This window comes from Priapulus caudatus, unplaced genomic scaffold (assembly GCF_000485595.1).
Source record: "Priapulus caudatus unplaced genomic scaffold, Priapulus_caudatus-5.0.1 Scaffold282, whole genome shotgun sequence".
Taxonomy (NCBI): Eukaryota; Metazoa; Priapulida; class Priapulimorpha; order Priapulimorphida; family Priapulidae; genus Priapulus; species Priapulus caudatus.
The window spans coordinates 13,485-36,089 of record NW_014577343.1 but is presented as its reverse complement, the minus strand read 5'-3'; the positions used below and the strand labels follow the sequence as shown (position 1 = coordinate 36,089).

Here is a 22,605-nt window from a genome sequence, read left to right as displayed (position 1 = left end):
TTCCTGTATTTTCCCGCCGTTGTCAAATTTAACAACGCCGCTGTGAAAATGTTCCTGTATTTACCCGCCGTTGTCAAAATGATGTCAACCCAAAAATAAATAGGTCACCACGTGCTTCTGACTATAATACATGGAAAATCGTAATGAAATTCACAGTGCTCAACGTTTCTTTTTGCGTGCCGGCACACTCGTCTGGCATTCCCGATAGCAGCTTTTCCCTCGATTCTGGGAAAGTTTTGCTGTCGCTCCCTCATACCAGCGGTGCCCACCCCTACATATACAGCAACAAGCATACCCACGCAACTGTAACAATGGTGTCTTCCCATTTCACCATTTTCCCACTTCGCCATTTGCCATCAACCATTTCGCCATTTTCCCATTTTGCCATTTCGCCATTTTCCCACTTCGTCAGTTTCCCATTTCGCCAATATTTTATGTTGCTTCCACCCCATGCACGAAATTGATCCTTCCATTCTTAAAAAAGAGTCATTTCTAGGTCGTTAGAGTTAGGGTTAGGGTTAGGGTGCCTGTACATGATCCATATGTTTTGATATGTACGATTTCGCCTTCTTGTTCTTCAAATAAATAGTTGACTCCATATTTAAAAGTTCGTTATAATTTATTCATTACAGAGGCCTACTTTTAACCCACCTTGAACAAGTGGGTGGTCGGGGAGATAGGACGAAATGGCGGAATGGGAAACTGGCAAAACGGGAAAACTGGCGAAATGGGAAACTGGCGAAGTGGGAAACTGGCAAAATGGCGAAGTGGGAAATGGCGAAACGGGAAATGGCAAATGGCAAAGTGGGAATTTTTAATGGCGAAATGGGAATAAACCGTAACAATCAGTGCATTCGCCCCCCACCCCCGTACTTCAATCAATGCCACCACAGCCACGATGTTCACTGCCACAGACGTGGGTAACAGGGGTGCCGCGTTTAGCTCACCGCCAAATGTGCACCGTGTGCGGGCTGGTTTAAGTGCGCATTCGGCGCGTGCGTTTATTCAGTACATATATTTCGTTAGCATTCGAAGAAAAGAAGACAATATTAAATTTTAAGATATAAAAACTTTAATTCTGAAGTGTTACATAGTTTTTTCTTTTGCGTGAATGCGTGAGAATGCGTAGGGCATGCGGGAGAGCGGGAGAATGAGTCCATATCCGTGAGTCTCCCGTGAAATGCGAGAGACTTGGTAGGTCTGCTAACAGAATAAGATTTAAACTAAAAGGTGAAATTTTATTTTCAAGGTGCCTCAAATGCAGTCTAAGACATTCAAATTGTTAAAATTTTGCTGGGGGAGACCCCCAGAACCCCCCTCTACCTCTCTCCCCCCGCGTCTGGCTGCAGAATCCACATTCGTGCCTAATAATTTCATGACGGTATTACTATTTAATGTGAATACTTGTATCATTTCATATTCATAATTTATTAGTTCCTTTTGACAACTTGAAAAAGAGATTCAAGAGCCTCATACAATGTGTTCAGAATAGGTTAGAATGCACCAAATTGCACCCTTTTTTCCAAAATTTCGCAGGGGAACATGCCCCCGAACCCCCCAGCTGGGCGGGCTCCTGCGTTGCTCGCTTTGCTAAGTCCTCGAGACCCACAAACACGCCTTTGAATCCGTTATGCACGGTTTTTCCCAAACTGGCAATTACCTCCGTTGTCTAATTTTCCCCCAGAAGAAACCCTGTACTAATGCTACAAAACTCTGGGATATGCCTGATGTAACTGCAACCAATAAACCATGTCATGTTGCCATTGACAGACAATTTTAGACAAATCCTTGAGGAAGCCGGTAATGTGCAATCCCATATATATGACTGAGTTTGAGAATCGGAAGGTCACGGGAGACTTTGTTGAAAGCCTTGCTAAAGTCAAGAACACAGCATTGACCTTTCCAATTCATGAAGGACATTTATTAATTGAGTAAAAATGAAGAAACCTCATCGAAAGCCATGTTGCTGGTGAGATAGAATGTCATGCCTTCAAAGCAGAGGACTCATGCCAGTGCAATCACTGCAAAGAAGGAATGGAACACCTGCTTTGCGTATTTTTGGATTTCACGAGTGGCTCCAAAATAGGTTGCATCCTTGTCACTGTCAGTTTCTCAGACAGCTTTAGTGTTTAGAAAATAGGGAGATTTCCCAGATCGCACTATTTACCGCAGCTTGGCCGGTAAATAGGAAGAGTATCCAATCACACTATTTACCGTGACACAGGCCTGTCCTGGGGCACGTTTGTTTGGAACGAATCCGTCTGATCAGGATCACTTGATCCAGATCGCCCCAAAAAAACGCAAACTTACTTTCAACAGTTCGCGTTTCGCTGTGACCTATCACGGGATGGTTCATAACAAAGAACAAGCTGTGATTGGCGGAGACGTGGGCCGCCATATTGGATCCCCTTCGAATCCACCTCGCTAGCAGCGTCGGGTTCGGTGGATCCGACCAAACAAACAGTCAGATCCACGGATCCAGTTGATCGAGATCCGTGGACCCGACCAAACAAACACGCCCCTGGCCCTGATGTAAATCATGTAGTGATGACTGATGTACTGTACTATACTACTAAATAATCATGGTCTAACAACGGGGAATGACTATGAGTATGAGTGCTCAGTTGACACCACGGTCCACACTCCACAGGAGATACTTCAATCTTTCAAAATTCAATCTCAAATAAGTGTCAATACTTAGGGGCCGACTTTGTCTTTACTGACTTTAGTTACGTTAGCGTTGATTCATGGTCAAAAAAATCAGAGACTAGACCTAGTTTAATAATATAACTATAATTAATAGTTACAACTGTCAACTGATTCAGTGTGATTGTCCTTGTCGCTGGCTAGGCAGTGTCTAAAAAAATGACGCATAAAACGACAAGGTCAAGGAAATAACAAACTTACAAACTGGTTGTCGCTAGCTTCATGTTAGTTCTAGGCAGGGCCAGTGTCTAAGCGACGCATAAAACGACAAGGTCAAGGAAATAACAAACTTACAAAAACCATACGCAAAAACTGAAAAAGTACACACGCGGTAATACGCACGTACACCCGCGGTACTTACGTGTTTTGATTGTGCCCGCCCACTGTTGATGACGATTGCAGCTGTTTATTTATTAATAATCTGTGTAGCACCAGTAGGCTAGAAAAAATAAATATGAAATCATATAAGATATTTCTATATTTATAAAATTTTGCTTTAATAGTATAATTACTCATCAATTACTTAATAATAAAGATATCTGCGTTCGCTCTGGTTCAAGCTACTATCCGGATTCTACCACAACCAGCACCGGCATCATCGCCACATTTTGTCTGTCTGTCACGGTCGCGAGAGAGTTTGAAGACCTGTTAGTTTCGTATCAAAGGTCACTGAAGAAAAGTATCAGAATGGTTGTTCTCCGGCTGGTAGCTAATAAGGCAGCATTTGGCGCTGCAAAGGTAAATCTATTTCGTTATTATGGATTTCATGTACGTAATTGCCTACGTGTATTACGGTGTAATGCACAGTTTTCGTAGACGCGTTCTGCACGGCCATATTTTTTCTACTTCTACTTTAGGCCCTACTACTAGTACCAGGAGTAAGATAATATAGGATATATTAGGATATCCTATATTATCTTACTCCTGCTAGTACTAGTACTACTTTTCTACTTTTACTAGTTTGTTCCAGAGCACGACCTCACGGAATTACCGTATTTTTTCAGTAAATGTTCAAAGACAATTTGGCAGATGTGGAACTGTATGAATCTTCAAAATAAGCACATGCGTTATTGTTAATAATATTTTTTAATAATATCTTTAGTTTTGAACTTCAAGTTCAGTGGCGGACTCCCGTATTTTGCTGCGGACTCTCTCTTTTTGAGGGCAGGTAATCTGTTGGACTCCCTTGGTCAAAAGTTAATTTCTACCCCTGCAGATACATGTCTGTTCACCTTCAGCATCAGAGCACAAATGACGATATTTCACAATATTATTGTGCCGTTCAGTTGGTGACCAACAGAATTTCTTGTCAATAATATTGCATCAATGATATTGTGCGTGTAGGGACTGTACATGATGATATGATAGGAACACGTTGGGTTAGGTGGTTCGGTCTAGTTCGGTCTAGTCCTACCCACATAGTCCTTCACTCCTGCTACAGGGCTATAGATACGAACAACAGTGCTGGGCAACAGTAGTGGATCATTGCAGCAATTTACGCTAAGCTGTAGCCCATTTATTATACAATAGAAAAATACACTAGCAAGCAAGATTAACATCTTGAGTTTGTCCTGCTAATCAAATCAAACTCATCTGACCATAATTTGGCCAAATTGGGTCATTTATTGAATGCAAGGGAACTAAAAACAAAAATGGGCTGCCATGTCTGATTTAAATAGCAGAGGCATTAGTAGGTGCCACAAGTTAGCCGCCCATGCTGAAAAGATTTGCTGCTAGTTCCCAGCACTGTTGTTCATTTAGCCCTGTAGTGGGAGCGAATGGCTACACTGTAAACCCTGCTCCAGTTCATTGCAGTCAAACAGTCAGACAGAGACATAGGTAGTGTTTTACGCTGATCGTGCTTTTAATGTTTACTAGACTAACGGTAGCCTATCAGCAGAACATCAGTACAGTACAGTGTGATCAGATATCCGGTCGGGATGATCAGCAGTGATCAACAGTGATCAGATTCAGCAGATCGGGGTGATCAGGTTCAGCAGATCGGGGTGATCAGGTTTCTAAAACAAAAGAAACCCTTTAAACGGTCAATAGACAGTTACACTATAAATGAATCAACATAACATATGGAGACTTAATGTACATTGTACGAATTACATGATACTACATAGCTAGGTCAAAATACAGTGACATTAATTTTCTAGAGAATTTCTCTGAACAAAATCGGTCTTCATCTGACAACATCAATGGTTTACAAAGGTGGCATTCTTGCTTTATAATGTCTTAATACTCACAAAACACGTATGACCTCTATTTCTGTTACATAAACAGGTAAATGTTGCAGTATGAGCAGGGATTTACGGCTGCAATTCACCGGATAAAACCATCCAACCGTGACTTCCGTTTCAATCTCTTTCCTGGTAAATTCCCGCACGAGTGTATAAATCCGCGATTAACGCAAAATAGTGCCAACGGACACTACATACCCTCCTCCTTAAGATCTCCCAGAGCTTAAGAACTACTAAACATGTTATAATAGACATGAAACAAACATAACGTAGGTGGTTTTACCCTTTAATCTACGAATGGAATAACCCTTTAATATTAAAATGGTAATGACCCTTTAATACCAAATGGTTGTCTGGAGCTTTAAGGTTCACCTACACCACCAACTTTATGTATACTAACTATACATACTGGCAAGAACATATTTACATATCCTAGATCTACTATACTAGGCACATCAACTGTACTAAGCTAATCATCGAGTTCTAACAGAACAAGCTTATCAACTGGTCTGGTAAGCGGGTTCACAGAGTTGGTCTTGACTGAGACAGACCTCACGCGGCCGTCATTTCCAGGGAATACGTCAAGAACTCTGCCCAATGGCCATGAACATCTAGGGACGTTGTTGTCGGCGACAAGTACAATATCGCCGATAGCCAGGTTTCGAGTTGGCACAAGCCATTTCTGCCTTTCTTGCAGCAAAGGCAGTACTCTGTTATCCATCTACGCCAAAAAACATCGGCCAGATATTGGACCTGTCGCCAGCGCTGTGTTACATACATGTCAGTTTTATGAAATAGACCTGGTGGTAGGGTACCCCCAGAGCGCAACAATAGCATTGGTTTGGGGTGAGGGTCGAGGTCACCAACATCATCGGACAGAGAGGTGAGAGGTCTGCTATTGACTATGCTCTCTACCTCACACATTAGGGTTAACAGGCTCTCATCAGTGAGAACTTGTTGCTTTAACAATGAGTTCAGGACCTTTCGAATTGTACGAATACACCTCTCCCACACTCCACCAAAGTGGGAGCCGGAGGGTGGATTGAACTTCCACTCTGTCTCTCGCTGTAGCAGGAACGCTTCGATGTCACTCTGGTTCCAAGCCAGTATTGCTTCACGAAGTTCACGCTCGGCGCCGACGAAATTGCTGCCATTATCGCAACGAATCAGATCAGGGTCACCTCGACGGGAAGTGAAACGCCTTAGCGCATCGATGAAGGATGGAGTACCCATCGTATGGGTAACCTCGATGTGAATGCATCGGCTAGCCAAGCACGTGAATATGCAACCATATCGCTTTAACTCGCTACGCCTACACTTCACCATAAACGGACCGAACAAATCGACACCGACACTCGTGAATGGGGGTTTGCCAGGCGTCACCGGTCTGCCGTCGCGCAATCGCATTTTCTGCTTTCCGACACTAGCATTACGACGTTTACAATCGACACATTTCCGTAAGACTACGGACGGCGGATTTACATGACAACCCAAAACTTTGCGCGTATCAAACTAAGGACATGGTCGCGTCCAGAATGGCCTGCATGATAACGATGGTAGTGACGGACTATGATATCGGTGAGGTGTCCGCGATGTGGAAGAATAATCGGATTCTTCGCGCTGTCAGGTAAGTTTGAGTGCTTCAGTCTTCCACCGACTTTCAGAAGACCATTATCCATCACTGGATCGAGCTTCCGGATGACGCTAGATTTGTGGACGTAACCTCGTTTTACTGTTTTCCTCTCCAAGGAATTCATTTCCCTTGGGAAATGTGCACGCTGCAAGATGCAGGATGAGAACTTCGGCTTCTCGCATTTCGGAGACTGAAATGTACTCAGACTTTAGACGGAACGGTGTGATTGCCGTCGTTCTTCCGCTTCTCAATGCTGATTTCAAGCACGCGATGAATCGTTTCACCCGTGCGATGACCATCTTGGCCTTCTGCCATGATGAACATCTTTCGACTGCAGTAACTATAGCATTGTACTCTGGACCGGTTTCCGTAACGGATTGAGCGAACGCAGATTTCTTAATTTCTGGGTCACTCTCGCTAGAGTGCGTATTGCCGACATTATTCAACGATTCCTGAGCCGGCCAGTGGCTTTCGTCCTTTCGTAGAAATTCGGGTCCGGTTGACCACCTCGAATCGTTCGGAAATGTTGATATGTTAGTCGAGAAGCGTCGTCACCAGGATTAAGAACTCGGGAACATACCGCCACTGGTCAGGCTGTGTCTTCTCGTGGATCAGAGACAGTCTATTCGCCCGAACGTTTTGAAACGACTTTCTTCATTGTTTATGTACTTCAGAAGTTGTGCTGTCCGTCCAGAAGGTAGAACCATCAATCGTTAGTTCAAGTTCATCTCGTAGTGTCACGTCTAGTTGAACGGCGACTGTTGCTGCAGACAGTTCTAGACGTGGATTGTTGTAGTCTTCAAAGGGCAAGTCTAGACTTCGACATCATTAGGGCGTGTTTGAATGTCGTTGTCTTCGTTGACGAGGGCTAGGTAGATACGGCGCCGTATCCCCTTTCTGAAGCGTCGGCGAAATGATGTAGCTGTTTCGACGTAACACGGCCGAAATCTGCCGGCTGTACACATCGCGGTATGGACATCGACTCCAACTGTGGCAAATCCTTCAACCACTTGATCCAGCGAACCGCATACGCGTCCGGAATATCGTCGTCCCAACCCAGGCCGAGTCTGCATAGGTCCTGGCTGACGAATTTCGCTGGTAACAGGTATGGAGCGACGAGCCCAGGGGATCGTAAATCGAGCTTACGACGGACAGTATGCCACGGCGCGTTAACGGCTTCTGCTTTACAATTAGTCTTGTATCTGAACACGTCTTGCTCCATGTCCCACCCAGCAACCAAGGGGCACGTTCACTGGGCAAGTCCTTGGCGACAAGCTCTCGTAAGCTGACTGCTCGTTCATCGGCGGGATTGAAGCAGAACATCACGTGAGTTTGACGCAAACTTTGTCAAACGAAATCCGCCTTTCGACAAGAGCTCGTGTACATCCTCTATCAGTAGAATGGCATCGACTTCGTAAGCACGGACTTTAGGCAGTCATCGACGTAGAAGTTCTTTCTCACGGTGTCGATGGCTTCTTGACGGAATTTTCCCTCATTATCTGTCGCGGTTCGGCGCACCGTAGTTACGAACACTGGGTGAGAGATAGCGCCGAATATGTGTACATTCATGCGGTAGTCAATCGCCTGCTTAGATATGTCGCCACCAGGCCACCAGAGGAATCGCATGGCATCGCGGTCGTCCATCGGCACGTGACTGGTGGAACATGCTTTCAATATCAGCCTGGAAGGCGATGGGCCTTCCCGGAAGCGGGTAAGTACCAGTTAGCGAGTTTGTGAAGTCTGGGCCCTGGTACAAAGCCTCGTTAAGCGATACACACGGTATTTCGACGAGCAGTCGAAGACTACTCTCAATTTGTCAAGTTTTGCGGATGAAACACTGGGTGATGCGGTAGATACCAGGTCAACCTCTGGCTTCCCAGTCATCTGAGTCGAAGTTACGGGCCAGCGAACGATCGCTCTACTAAGTTATCGATGTAGCATTTGTATTTCGTATGTAAGTCCGTGTTGCTGGACATCTTCTACCGAGAAGATTGAGTCTATTTGCTGCGAGAACCCGGTTGTTCGGCGCTGCGGTGCATCAGGTTTCCTGGCAACCCGATTCATAATGAGTACCGTCCATTTTTGTAGAGTCTTTCATCAGTGAAAGTGCAGATTTATCGTTAGCTGACATTTCGACGGCCTCATGTTTATATCGTTGAATTCGCGGTTGCAGTAGCCTTGAACTGTTCATTCAGCTGGGTATCGGCTTTCAGCGCATTACACATACGTTACGATCACTGTTGCTATTCAGGGGACCGTTAACCGTCCAACCAAATTTCGTACGTACGGCGAACGGACCATGTGAGCACTTCCTTACTTCCTGTGGCTCCAAGGCGCTGCAGTTGTCATTCCGATCAGCAAGTCGACGCCTGCGCCACGATACTAGTAACCTGTACGCCTTGCAGGTGCTGCATCTGTCTACGTCCCGCTGTCTGGAATATCACTCGCCGACACAGGGAGCGTTTCAACGGCAAGGACGTTCGTCAGTCCAAGGAAATGTTGGTCATCAGGCTACTGACACTCATCGAGACGCACTGCCATTCCTTTCGCTGGTATTGCTCATCGTCGTGAGGTTGAATTTCGTAGATTCCCCTCGCATGTTTAACGATCGAGTAAGCTCGTGGTGCAGACGAAGCGGTAGACCACACTGTCGAGGAATGCATGGGTTACGACAACTTATCCTTGGCTTGGATTTTTACTGCGAATTGGCATTCCTATTCGATTCGACGGGCCATCGATCAAGGCGTTGCTGACGTTGTTAGCTATATGCAATAGGCGGTGATGGTTCCCATTGCAAGTCGAACACGAGAACCTGCTACGACAGTCTTTGCTGCTGTGATTCGGTTTAATGCATTTAAAGCAAAGGCTCTTCTCGGTAATAAGTTTACGCCGTTCGTCTACAGACTTTTCGGTAAAGCATTTGCACTGGTCGTTCCAGTGATCACCCTTGCAGAACGAACAACATTTCTTCCTTTCACCCTTTGCCGAGTCGACTGTAGGCGAAGTTGTTGAAGAAAATGCTTTTCTCCGTGCTGGCTGCACATGTTGTTTCGAACTGTCTCGAGGACGATCGGGTACGGAGAGATCGGCAAATACGGGGTGATTAAGCACTCGCGCTTCAGCTTCCATGAACCTGGATACGTCGTTTAGGGTTACGTTTCGGCCGCAATCTTCAGTGATCGTGTCTGCTCTCTTGCGCCAGCGTTTACGCATGTCAAAGGGTAGCCGACTAATGAGCTTACGTAACGCGTCCGGGTTTTCTATATGGTTGAGACACCCTATCTGTCCTAGTGCGTTCGAACAGCTGGTCACTAGGATAGATAATTTCTGCATCGCAGCGCTATCTTCCGGTTTAATCGGGGGCCCGTTGGTGACCTTGTCGACGTAGGCCGATGCAATTTTGTAAGGCTGTCCGTAACGCTTCTTCAGCGCTTCAAGCGCTGCTGGTAGACCGTCGCTCGGGTCCATCGGGAGGAAACTATTCACTAGCTCGTGTGGCTCGCCCGCTGTATACTGTGACAACAGATATACCTTTGTGCCACAATCGGTCGTTTTCGCGTCGATGAGGTGCTCATATGCGCGCGCGAACGGGAAATAGTTGATCGGGTCTCCGTCGAATGTCATCATCTCTGGCTTTGGCAGTGTAAGTCCCATAACGCTATTCTGCATGTGGACTAGCATGTGGTCGACGGAAGGGTTTCCTGCGAGAGGCTGGTTCCGCGCGGGTGCATCGGGTCGAAGCGACGAGCTGTGTTGCGGTATCATAACGGGTGTTTCATCGGGCGGATGAGCGACATTGACAACTGGCTCACGCGGGTGAGCTGGCGGTGATTCCGGAGGCTGAAGGTCCGGCGATGCGCCTATGTTTTGAACGTCTGGAGAACCTTCGGCGTTGGCGTACACAAGTTGCCTAGCAATGGTTTGCGCTAGTTGAGACTCAGCTTGCTTCATTTGGACGCGGTTGTCAATCGCCAGAAGTTGAGCCTTGTGCCGCATTTCCAGTTGTAGTTTCTCCTCGCTGAGGCTGAGTTCTTCGCGCATCTTCTGCATTTTTGCCTCCAAGGCTTTACGGTTGGCTTCTTCTTCAACACGTTTGTCGCGAATCGTGTTGCGATTTTGCGAGCCAGTCTGACTCGCGGAGTCTTGTGATGTGACGTAGTCTTCATCACCATACGGTAGGGTTTTTCCTTCAACACGTTTGTCGCGAATCGTGTTGCGATTTTGCGAGCCGGTCTGACTCGCGGAGTCTTGCGATGTGACGTAGTCTTCACCACCATACGGTAGGGTTTTTCCTCCTCCCTTTAAGATCTCCCAGAGCTTAAGAATACTAAACAATGTTATAATAGACATGAATACAAACATAACGTAGGTGGTTTTTCCACTTTAATCTACGAATGGAATAACCCTTTAATATTAAAATGGTAATGACCCTTTAATCACAAATGGTTGTCTCGGAGCTTAAAGGTTCACCTACACCACCAAACTTTATGTATACTAACTATACATACTGGCAAGAACATATTTACATATCCTAGATCTACTATACTAGCACATCAACTGTACTTAAGGCTAATCATCGAGTTCTAACAGAACAGGCTTATCAATCTGGTCTGGTAAGGGGTTCACAGAGTTGGTCTTGACTGAGACAGACCTCACGCGGCCGTCATTTCCAGGGAATACGTCAAGAACTCTGCCCAATGGCCATGAACATCTAGGACGTTGTTGTCGGCGACAAGTACAATATCGCCGATAGCCAGGTTTCGAGTTGGCACACAAGCCCATTCTGCCTTTCTTGCAGCAAAGGCAAGTACTCTGTTATCCATCTACGCCAAAAAACATCGGCCAGATATTGGACCTGTGCGCCGCGCTGTGTTACATACATGTCAGTTTTTATGAAATAGACCTGGTGGTAGGGTACCCCAGAGCGCAACAATAGCAAGTGGTTGGGGTGAGGCTTGGAGGTTCCCCAACATCATCGACAGAGAGGTGAGAGGTCTGCTATTGACTATGCTCTCTACCTCACACATTGGGTTAACGGCTCTCATCAGTGAGAACTTGTTGCTTAACAATGAGTTCAGGACCTTTCGAATTGTACGAATACACCTCCTCACACTCCACCAAAGTGGGAGCCGGAGGGTGGATTGAACTTCCACTCTGTCTCTCGCTGTAGCAGAACGCTTCGATGTCACTCTTGGTTCCAAGCCAGTATTGCTTCCGAAGTTCACGCTCGCGCCGACGAAATTGCTGCATTATCGCAACGAATCAGATCAGGGTCACCTCGACAGGAAGTGAAACGCCTTAGCGCATCGATGAAGGATGGAGTACCCATCGTATGGGTAACCTCGATGTGAATGCATCGGCTAGCCAAGCACGTGAATATCAACCATATCGCTTTAACTCGCTACGCCTACACTTCACCATAAACGGACCGAACAAATCGACACCGACACTCGTGAATGGGGGTTTGCCAGGCGTCACGCGGTCTGCCGGCAAATCGGCCATTTTCTGCTTTCCGACACTAGCATTACGACGTTTACAATCGACACATTTCCGTAAGACTCTACGGACGGCGGATTTACCATGCACAACCCAAAACTTTGCGCGTATCAAACTAAGGACATGGTCGCGTCCAGAATGGCCTGCATGATAACGATGGTAGTGACGGACTATGATATCGTGGAGGTGTCCGCGATGTGGAGAAATAATCGGATTCTTCGGGCTGTCAGCGTAAGTTTGAGTGCTTCAGTCTTCCACCGACTTTCAGAACCATTATCCATCACTGGATCGAGCTTCCGGATGACGCTAGATTTGTGACGTAACCTCGTTTTACTGTTTCCCTCTTCAAGGAATTCATTTCCCTTGGAAATGTGGCAGCGCTGCACAGATTGCAGGATGAGAACTTCGGCTTCTCGCATTTCGGAGACTGAAATGTACTCAGACTTTGACGGAACGGTGTGATTGCCGTCGTTCTTCCGCTTCTCAACTGCTGATTTCAAGCACGCGATGAATCGTTTCACCCGTGCGATGACCATCTTGGCCTTCTGCCATGATGAACATCTTTCGACTGCAGTAACTATAGCATGTATACTTCGGACCGGTTTCCGTAACGGATTGAGCGAACGCAGATTTCTTAATTTCTGGGTCACTCTCGCTAGAGTGCGTATTGCCACATTATTCAACGATTCCTGAGCCGGCCAGTGGCTTTCGTCCTTTCGTAGAAATTCGGGTCCGGTTGACCACCTCGAATCGTTCGGAAATGTTGATATGTCTAGTCCCGCAAGAAGCGTCGCTCACCAGGATTAAGAACTCGCGGGAACATACCGCCACTGGTCAGGCTGTGTCTTCTCGTGGATCAGAGACAGTCTATTCGCCACGAACGTTTTGAAACGACTTTCTTCATTGTTTATGTACTCAGAACGGTGTGCTGTCCGTCCAGAAGGTAGAACTCAATCATCGTTAGTTCAAGTTCATCTCGTAGCGTCACGTCTAGTTGAACGGCGACTGTTTGCTGCAGACAGTTCTAGACGTGGGTTGTTGTAGTCTTCAAGGGGCAAGTCTAGACTTCGACATCATTAGGGCGGTTTGAATGTCGTTGTCTTCGTTGACAAGCCGTAGGTACGATACGGCGCCGTATCCCTTTCTGAAGCGTCGGCGAAAATGATGTAGCTGTTTCGACGTAACACGCGCCGAAATCTGCGGCTGTACACATCGCGTATGACATCGACTCCAACTGTGGCAAATCCTTCACCACTGTGATCCAGCGAACCGCATACGCGTCCGGAATATCGTCGTCCCAACCCAGGCCGAGTCTGCATAGGTCCTGGCTGAGAATTTCGCTGGTAACAGGTATGGAGCGACGAGCCCAGGGATCGTAAATCGAGCTTACGACGGACAGTATGCACGGCGCGTTTAACGGCTTCTGCTTTACATTAGTCTTGTCTCTGAACACGTCTTGCTCCATGTCCCACCAGCAACCAAGGCACGTTCACTGGGCAATCCTTGGCGACAAGCTCTCGTAAGCTGACTGCTCGTTCATCGGCGGGGATTGAAGCAAGAACATCACGTGAGTTTGACGCAAACTTTGTCAAACGAAATCCGCCTTTCGACAAGAGCTCGTGTACATCCTCTATCAGTAGAATGGCATCGACTTCGTAAGCACGGACTTTAGGCAGTCATCGACGTAGAAGTTCTTTCTCACGGTGTCGATGGCTTCTTGACGGAATTTTCCCTCATTATCTGTCGCGGTTCGGCGCAATACGTAGTTACAGACACTGGGTGAGGAGTAGCGCCGAATATGTGTACATTCATGCGGTAGTCAATCGGCTGCTTAGATATGTCGCCACCAGGCCACCAGAGGAATCGCATGGCATCGCCGGTCCGTCCATCGGCACGTGACTGGTGAACATGCTTTCATATCAGCCTGGAAGGCGATGGGGCTTCCGAAGCGGGTAAGTACGCCAGTTAGCGAGTTTGTGAGATGGGCCTCTGGTACAAAGCCTCGTTAAGCGATACACCACGGTATTTCGACAGGCAGTCGAAGACTACCCTCATTTGTCAAGTTTCTGCGGATGAACACTGGGTGATGCGGTAGATACCAGGTCAACCCTGGCTTCCCAGTCATCTGAGTCGAAGTTACGGGCCAGCGAACGATCGCTCTACTAAGTTATCGATGTAGCATTTGTATTTCGTATGTAAGTCGCTGTTGCTGGACAATCTTCTACCGAGAAGATTGAGTCTATTTGCTGCGAGAACCCGGTTGTTCGGCAGCTGCGGTGCATCAGGTTTCCATGGCAACCCGACTTCATAATGAGTACGTCCATTTTTGTAGAGTCTTTCATCAGTGAAAGTGCAGATTTATCGTTAGCTGACATTTCGACGGCCTGCAATGTTTATATCGTTGAATTCGCGTTGCAGTACCTTGAACTGTTCATTCAGCTGGGTATCGGCTTTCAGCGCATTAACACATACGTTACGATCACTGTTGCTATTCAGGGGACCGTTAACCGTCCAACCAAATTTCGTACGTACGGCGAACGGACCATGTGAGCACTTCCTTACTTCCTGTGGCTCCAAAGGCGCTGCAGTTGTCATTTCCGATCAGCAAGTCGACGCCTGCGCCAGAATACTAGTAACCTGTACGCCTTGCAGGTGCTGCCATCTGTCTACGTCCCGCTGTCTGGAATATCACTCGCCGACACAGGGAGCGTTTCAACGGCAAGGACGTTGTCAGTCCAAGGAAATGTTGTCATCAGGCTACTGACACTCATCGAGACGCACTGACATTCCCTTTCGCTGGTATTGCTCATCGTCGTGAGGTTGAATTTCGTAGATTCCCCTCGCATGTTTAGACGATCGAGTAAGCTCGTGGTGCAGAACGAAGCGGTAGACCCACTGTCGAGGAATGCATGGGTTACGACAACCTTATCCTTGGCTTGGATTTTTACTGGCACGATTGGCATTCCTTTCGATTCGACGGGCCTCGATCAAGGCGTTGCTGACGTTGTTAGCTATATGCAATAGGCGGTGATGGTTCCCATTGCAAGTCGAACACGAGAACCTGCTACGACAGTCTTTGCTGCTGTGATTCGGTTTAATGCATTTAAAGCAAAGGCTCTTCTCGGTAATAAGTTTACGCCGTTCGTCTACAGACTTTTCGGTAAAGCATTTGCACTGGTCGTTCCAGTGATCACCCTTGCAGAACGAACAACATTTCTTCCTTTCACCCTTTGCCGAGTCGACTGTAGGCGAAGTTGTTGAAGAAAATGCTTTTCTCCGTGCTGGCTGCACATGTTGTTTCGAACTGTCTCGAGGACAGTTACACTATAAATGAATCAACATAACATATGGAGACTTAATGTACATTGTACGAATTACATGATACTACATGCTAGGTCAAAATACAGTGACATTAATTTCTAGAGAATTTCTCTGAACAAAACTCGGTCTTCATCTGACAACATCAATGGTTTACAAAGGTGGCATTCTTGGCTTTATAATGTCTAAATACTCACAAACACGTATGACCTCTATTTCTGTTACATAAACAGGTAAATGTTGCAGTATGAGCAGGGATTTACGGCTGTAATTCACCGGATAAAACCATCCAACCGTGACTTCCGGTTTCAACTCTATTTCCTGGTAAATTACCGCACGAGAGTGTATAAATCCGCGATTAACGCAAAATAGTGCCAACGGACACTACATGTACACGGTTAGAGCTAGATTCAATCCTACTATATAGGACCCCTGTACATACAAAATTGGGTTGGGATTAATTCAGATTAGGGTTATGGAATGGTAAGTGTGATGTATGATGATGATGGTAATGTATGTACTACAAGGGTCCTGGAATATGCTTGTACTTTGATGACCTTCAGAGCAGGGATGATGTGTGATGCCCTCAATACTAAAGAAGTATATATATATCTAATACATGTTTACCTCCGCCCAACGGAGTTGGAGGAGGTTATGTTTTCGCTCTCGTGTGCGTGTGTTCGCGCGATCGATATTAGCGCGTCAGCCAGCGAGCCAGCGAGCGTGTACATGTAAGCGAGCAGCAGCAACGAGCGGCAAGCCAGCGTGTACATGTCAGTATGCTGGCGTATATCGTTAGTTATTCGTGTGTTCGTGAGTCGTATGGCATATGGCGTATGTCGCTGGCGGAGGTATGCACTCTCCGTGAGTGCACTCTGTCTAGTTGTGAATGTGCCTCTGTCTGTTCTCGATGCAAATCAATGCGGAGCACTCTAGAAATGTCATAGACTCAATAGGGGTAAATTTTGCTGCTGAATGTCATGGGCACATTGGATTTGACCTCTGAGGTCATCTAAGCCAAAAAAAAAATGGAAAAAACGAAAAATATACTGGCCCCTGTAGCAGCCCCCCTGCAGCAACGCTAAATAAACGGGCTCCTGCAGCAGCAAAATACTGTAAACGGGATTCACTTTGCACTTTGTTGTTTGGGATTAGTGTACAATGCGCGTTTACAGTGTGTTACTTGCTATACATGCATGTATACATAGATAGATAGGTAGATAGATGGATGGATGGATGGATAGAGGATGGATAGAGGATAGATAGATAGATTTTTGGGTATTTTTCTTTCAACCAAGTGGTCACCAACTGAGCGCTTTATTTCCCGGGCAACGCCGGGTGTCCTGCTAGTTACACATGTGGTGTAGTTCCCATACCATGGATTACATTCCGGGATTGTTATTGATTTGTAGCTGGTAATCATGGGATTGCTATTCAAATGGGTTGATGGGCATGGTATTAAATAAATCAATATTTCATTGAAACTATGGGTGCTGGGAACCATGCACATTTCCAGCATGTTCTATGTCACCTATTTTCTCTAACCATATATGTTTGTGAAGTTAAATATTGAAAATTGTATTTTTTAGCATTTTCCCAATCAATCTAAATCAGTCACTATAACTATTCAGTTCATTCATACTAGTCACTTCAGAAGGCTCGATGCAATTTGTGGCTGTTGTATTCTATTACTCAACCTATATTTACATTGATGTCAAAATATCACGTGTATACTGATGGCCATTACATATTTACTTGCACTAATAGTAATATGCTAGTTCTTTATTTAACTGTGTCACTGTGTACTTTAGTTGGTATATTAGGAAGTAATAGTGATATGGTGTGATGAATGGGTACACTATCTATACCTTGGTCTTTGGGGAAATTGGGTACAAATTATGGGTACTAGTGTGCTAGTGTTTCTATTATAGTAAAGCTACTGCATACTAACAAGGAACACAGTAATGTGGGCCAGTACTCTTGTGCTGGTTTAAAAATTGGTTCTGTGGCTAAATGAGTAAATCTGATAATTTCATACATTTTGATTGCTGTAAATTATGCACTATGAAATTGAAAATTGAAATATCGTTTTACAAGGATTTATATGTTGATTAATAATATATCTGCATGTTTTAGTGTAACAGGGCTCAATCCGTAAAATTTAGAAGCAACTGCCCTAAAGGGCAAGTGTCAGGGAACTTTCACTTGCCCTTCACTGGATGCTATTAGCCCTACACAATATTTTTGAGATGTAATGAAGATATGTCTCATGAAGCCTTTGTCTTTATTGATGTAATCTGTAAATTACATACATACATGTACATATACTCCCAATGGCAATGGTGATAATTAATACTTGGTCAGTTGCTCAAGGTGAGTAATAATAATTTTGGGCCCTAGAATTTCATCAGGTCTCCCAGAATGCGCGAGTTTGTTTGCTTAGCTAAGCATTCCATAATCAATGGGATCACTACGGCTGGAGTGCTACAATTACATCAATACAATTCGCTTACTGTTTCCTAGGATCCCTATTAATTTTTTTACCACTAGCATGAAAAGTGCTTCACTTGATACTTTAAACTGCTCGGAACTGCTAGTAAGTTTTGTCGATCTTTCCTCGATTTGAGCTGGGCCCCTAATATTTTAGGGTACTAGTGTAGGGGCCAAGGTTACTGCTGCTTTTTTGGGGCAATTTTTTGTCACTAACATGTGGTACTGGATCGGTAATCACACTAGGAATAAAAAAAGAGCATAGACATAATCTGCTGAACAATGCTGCTTTATGACATTGACATTATATATGTATATATATATATGTCATAATATATGTAGTCATTGTAGTGCCATAATATTTTAGGCGGGATTATGGCCTACTGTCACCCAGCCATTATTTTTCTTACCCCGAGCAATCGGGCATGCTGGCTCTATTGATTCCTGTGCAAGGCATCCTGTTAAGTCTACTTGCACATCCAGCATGTTTTTACTTGCGAGCTGTGTACGTGACTGCACGCATACACCATCACTGTATAACTTGTCTACTGATTTTTACGATTTTTTTAAGGAATATGTGTGGTAGCCGCCAATTCAGTTTAGTTCTATTTACTGTACATATATATTTTTTAAATTTCAAGAATCTACTGATTCCTGTGCAATAGGATAGTCATAAATGTAATTGAAATTTACAAAATATATAGTTTAAAAATAATTTGAAAGATATTTTCTCTAAGGCTTAATTTTCACGATGTGTTGATTGTATTTTAGTGCATCACGTGATAAATCGTTGAAATTCCATTGGATAACGTCGCAGGTACTGTGAAGCAATAGTGCCCGCCTGAGCGGGCACTATTGCTTGCGCGACGCATTGTTATTATAACGCATTGTGTTCACGTCACGAATCTCCTGCGTCTGGGCGCCACGCAAGAGTTTCGAAGTAATGGCGGTTGTGTTTGTGTCGAGCATTTTGTTACATCGAATGCACCGGCAAATTAGGGAGTATAAAGAAGGTATATAAGCATGAAAAGTAAACAGAAACACTAATTGTATTTTCATACATTTTATTTTGTACAAATAACACACAAATATACTACTTGCTGGTGCTAGAAATTCGTGACGTAGACAGTTTAATACAAATTGAAATTGTTCGTTTAAGAAACTTAACTGTCTTATTCACTTCATATTTGCCGAGTAGATTGCAAAGTCATGTGATGCACTAAAAACATGAATGCCTGTTGTTGGGGGCACTATGCTCTCATAGTGTTGATTTAGGAAGGAATAGTCCTATACCTTCCCTCAGCAACACTATGAGAGCATAGTGCCCCCAACAACAGGCATTAATATATAAATAGCGAATAAGAAAACATTCACGTTTTGACTGACGTCATGACACTCATTGATTAAATGGCAAGTAGGTCATGGTGCATGGCGAGCATGTTCTGTACAGTAATGCAAATTATTACAGTCACGAGATGATGTGGAAAAATAATGGTGAGTATCTGCTTTCAAATTGTGAATGACATTTGGATTGTGAGTGAAACCCAAATCTGCCCTTGATAAAGCCTGGCAGAGTATGAAAATATTAGGAAATTTAAGATATTGCTATGCAACACAGTTAGGTCGTGTGCATGTGTTAGCAAAATATTAAAATTGTGCAAGTACATGTTCGAAAGTAAGATATTCACGGCGACACGTTTTTCGTCACATACAGCACGTGCAGCAGTTTGCTCCGGCAAGCCTGGTGGCAGCTAGACACTATGCTACTAGTGTCGAGAACACCAACCTCAAGGATGTGCTCAGCAATGCCATTCCCAAGGAGATGCAGCGTGTCAAGGAGTTTCGCGCCAAGTTTGGATCGACTAAGATCGGACACATCGAAGTTGACATGGTACATTATCAATCATCTATGTGTTTCTGCTCGTTCGAAACAGTAGGACTCAGCCTGCATTGAATGTTGAGTAGCTGGCAAATAATGTGTGCTTGTTGTGCTGGGGTTCGTTTTAACTTGGCAATTCAAAATATAGGCTATCCTAGCATTGCTTGGTTAGACCTACCCATGGTCTAGTATAAGTGTCATGGTTTGGCAACAGCACTGTTTAACTACTACTTGGTTTAATTGAATTAGAAATGAATAAAATAGATTGTAAGTGTTAAATGCCTAATCACAAAATCCATTAGTTGTAATCTCTTGCTAAGTGCAGCGTTGCGTTGCAGCTGTACGGTGGCATGAGAGGGATGAAGAGCATGATATGCGAGACATCTGTTCTTGACCCCGAAGAGGGAATCAGATTCCGTGGAAAAAGCATTCCAGAATGCCAGAAGTTGCTGCCCACAGCCCCCGGAGGAACTGAACCTCTCCCTGAGGGTTTGTTTTGGCTGCTGTGCACAGGAGACGTCCCTTCAAAGGCTCAGGTATCAATATTTAAGCATTAGTTACATATAATACATATGATAATTATAATATATGTATATGTGTAGTACATGTGTAATGGTTGAGGATGATTGACGTGATTGCAAAAGGTCACGAGGCAGAATAAGAGCTGTTTGCGTGTGTATTAGCTGCATTTATTGTGTTCGTCGCGGGGATACTATGGTTTCATGTCTGTCCAGCTGCCGCTCGGCGCCGCCGCAGACACTCCCTTCCGCTCTAACTCGACCCCTAATTGACCTAGCGCTACCAAACTTGTTATACTTACACATCTTGGGGAGAAGGTGCGCAGCGTACCAAAACCAGGTCACTGCGACCTTTATTTGACATTGACCTTGACCTTGACCTTCATCATATTTCCCTTATACTCTGGCTGTTCTACTCTATAACTCTGCCCCTAATTGACCTAGCGCGAGCAAACTTTGTATACTTACACATCTTGGGGAGAAGGTGTGTCGCGTACCAAAACCCCTAAGGCAGCCAATTTTAACATACTTGCACATCTCAGGCAGATGAGTTGTCTAACAAACCTTTGTCTTTGTGACTTATTTAACTTCACCTACCTTCTACGTCCTTACAGAGATATTTCATTCATACTAGATCACGGGGGATACATGTAGTTGGCGACAACTGCCCTTTCTAGTTATATACGTGTTTGCATTTATTGTAGACATACCTAATATATCTGATGTGTCAGTGTGGTATATATAACTGCACATAATGTAAGATGATTATTGTAGGTTAATGTTAGATGCCAATGTACATGTCGCTTCAGAGATCCATGCATGTATATTATTTGTACTTTGAGACATCACAAGTGGAAGTAGTTACTATGTTCTGTACTTGTTCAAGGTGGATGCCATTTCCAAGGAGTGGGCGCAGAGAGCAGAGCTGCCACCTCATGTTGTTACCATGCTGAACAACTTCCCTAGCCGTCTTCATCCCATGTCACAGTTTGGTGCAGCTATCACTGCGTTGAATAGTGAAAGTAAATTCTCCAAGGCATACCATGATGGAGTGCCAAAGTCACAGTACTGGGAGGTAGGTGTTCTGGAAGTTAGAGAATACATGTCAGCTTACTAGAAGTTCCAACGTAGTGAGGTAATTCCCCAGGCTGTAAGCTAGTCGAGTAACAGTGGGAAGCAGATGGTCAAAGTTACAGTAATATAAGGAGAGTGGGTGGTTTAAGTCATGATACTTGGAGAGAGAGAGAGAGAGAGAGAGAGAGAGAGAGATATGATATCTAAGTCCCAGTACTAGAAAGTATGTTGTAGCAGTATAATCTTTTTATTTGTTTGTTATCTGTTATTTATTATCAGTTATCTGTTTGGTCACTACTAACTCTTGAAATTTTGGCAGCTTTGTGGGTACAGCATTTAAAAAATGTATTCTATTACAAATGTCACCGTGCTATTGGAAATTCCTCTGCGATGAGGTATTTATATCCCCAGCTGCCTGGTTGCCAGGCACGGCCAGCCAGTTTAGTATCGGTAATTTGAACTGGAAAAAAACTTGCCGAAATTTCTCGGTTTCAAGATGGGGCTTGCGAGACGTCGCGTGACATTTTCCACGATACCATGCTGTAAGTGAATTGAACAGAATGTATTTATTTCCATCTCACCATCTCCCATGCACAGCACATTTACGAGGACAGCATGGATCTCATTGGCAAGCTGCCAACAATTGCCGCGACCATCTATCGCAACCTTTACCGCGACGGTACCAGCATCGGCGCCATCGACACCAATAAGGATTGGTCCGCTAACTTCACCTCCATGCTCGGATACGAGAATAAGGAGTTCACTGAGCTGATGAGACTCTATCTGACCATTCACAGGTACGTTACCCTAACTGTACAACACAGCTGGCACCCATCTGCGTTAATCGGATATGAGGAAGATGCTTGCGACTAGACGTGACTGCTGCAATTCTCGTGTTGGGGAATGCTGCTTTGTGTGGGCAGGTTGAAAGCAAGGATATGGCATTACACTGTTTTGTCATTTGTTTTATAATGCAGTACTTGGTTGTGTGGGCAGGGCAAAAGCAAGGAAACAGTATTGCACTGTTTTGTCATTTGTTTTATAATGCAGTACTTGGTTGTGTGGGCAGGGCAAAAGCAAGGAAACAGTATTGCACTGTTTTGTCATTTGTTTTATAATGCAGTACTTGGTTGTGTGGGCAGGGCAAAAGCAAGGAAACAGTATTGCACTGTTTTGTCATTTGTTTTATAATGCAGTACTTGGTTGTGTGGGCAGGGCAAAAGCAAGGAAACAGTATTGCACTGT

General features: G+C 44.8%; 2 protein-coding genes across 6 annotated transcripts in view; one reads left to right on the top strand and one right to left on the bottom strand.

Moving 5' to 3' along the window:
• LOC106808503 (secernin-2-like) overlaps nt 1–3,116 on the bottom strand; it is a 10,232-nt gene extending 7,116 nt beyond the window's left edge. For 2 of the 5 annotated variants that reach the window (XM_014811246.1, XM_014811247.1), the window contains exon 1: nt 2,908–3,036. The gene's annotated coding sequence lies outside the window, so the exon portion shown is untranslated. The other 3 variants (XM_014811251.1, XM_014811249.1, XM_014811248.1) reach the window with 3 other exon arrangements.
• A 177-nt stretch (nt 3,117–3,293) lies between these two features.
• The window catches only part of LOC106808505 (citrate synthase, mitochondrial-like), a 27,353-nt gene continuing 8,041 nt past the window's right edge, over nt 3,294–22,605 (top strand). The window contains exons 1-5 of the mRNA XM_014811254.1: nt 3,294–3,444; nt 19,604–19,780; nt 20,107–20,304; nt 21,173–21,361; nt 21,958–22,157. Coding sequence (XP_014666740.1) covers nt 3,394–3,444; nt 19,604–19,780; nt 20,107–20,304; nt 21,173–21,361; nt 21,958–22,157 — 815 coding nt within the window. The 5' untranslated portion in view covers nt 3,294–3,393. The remainder of the gene's footprint in view (nt 3,445–19,603; nt 19,781–20,106; nt 20,305–21,172; nt 21,362–21,957; nt 22,158–22,605) is intronic.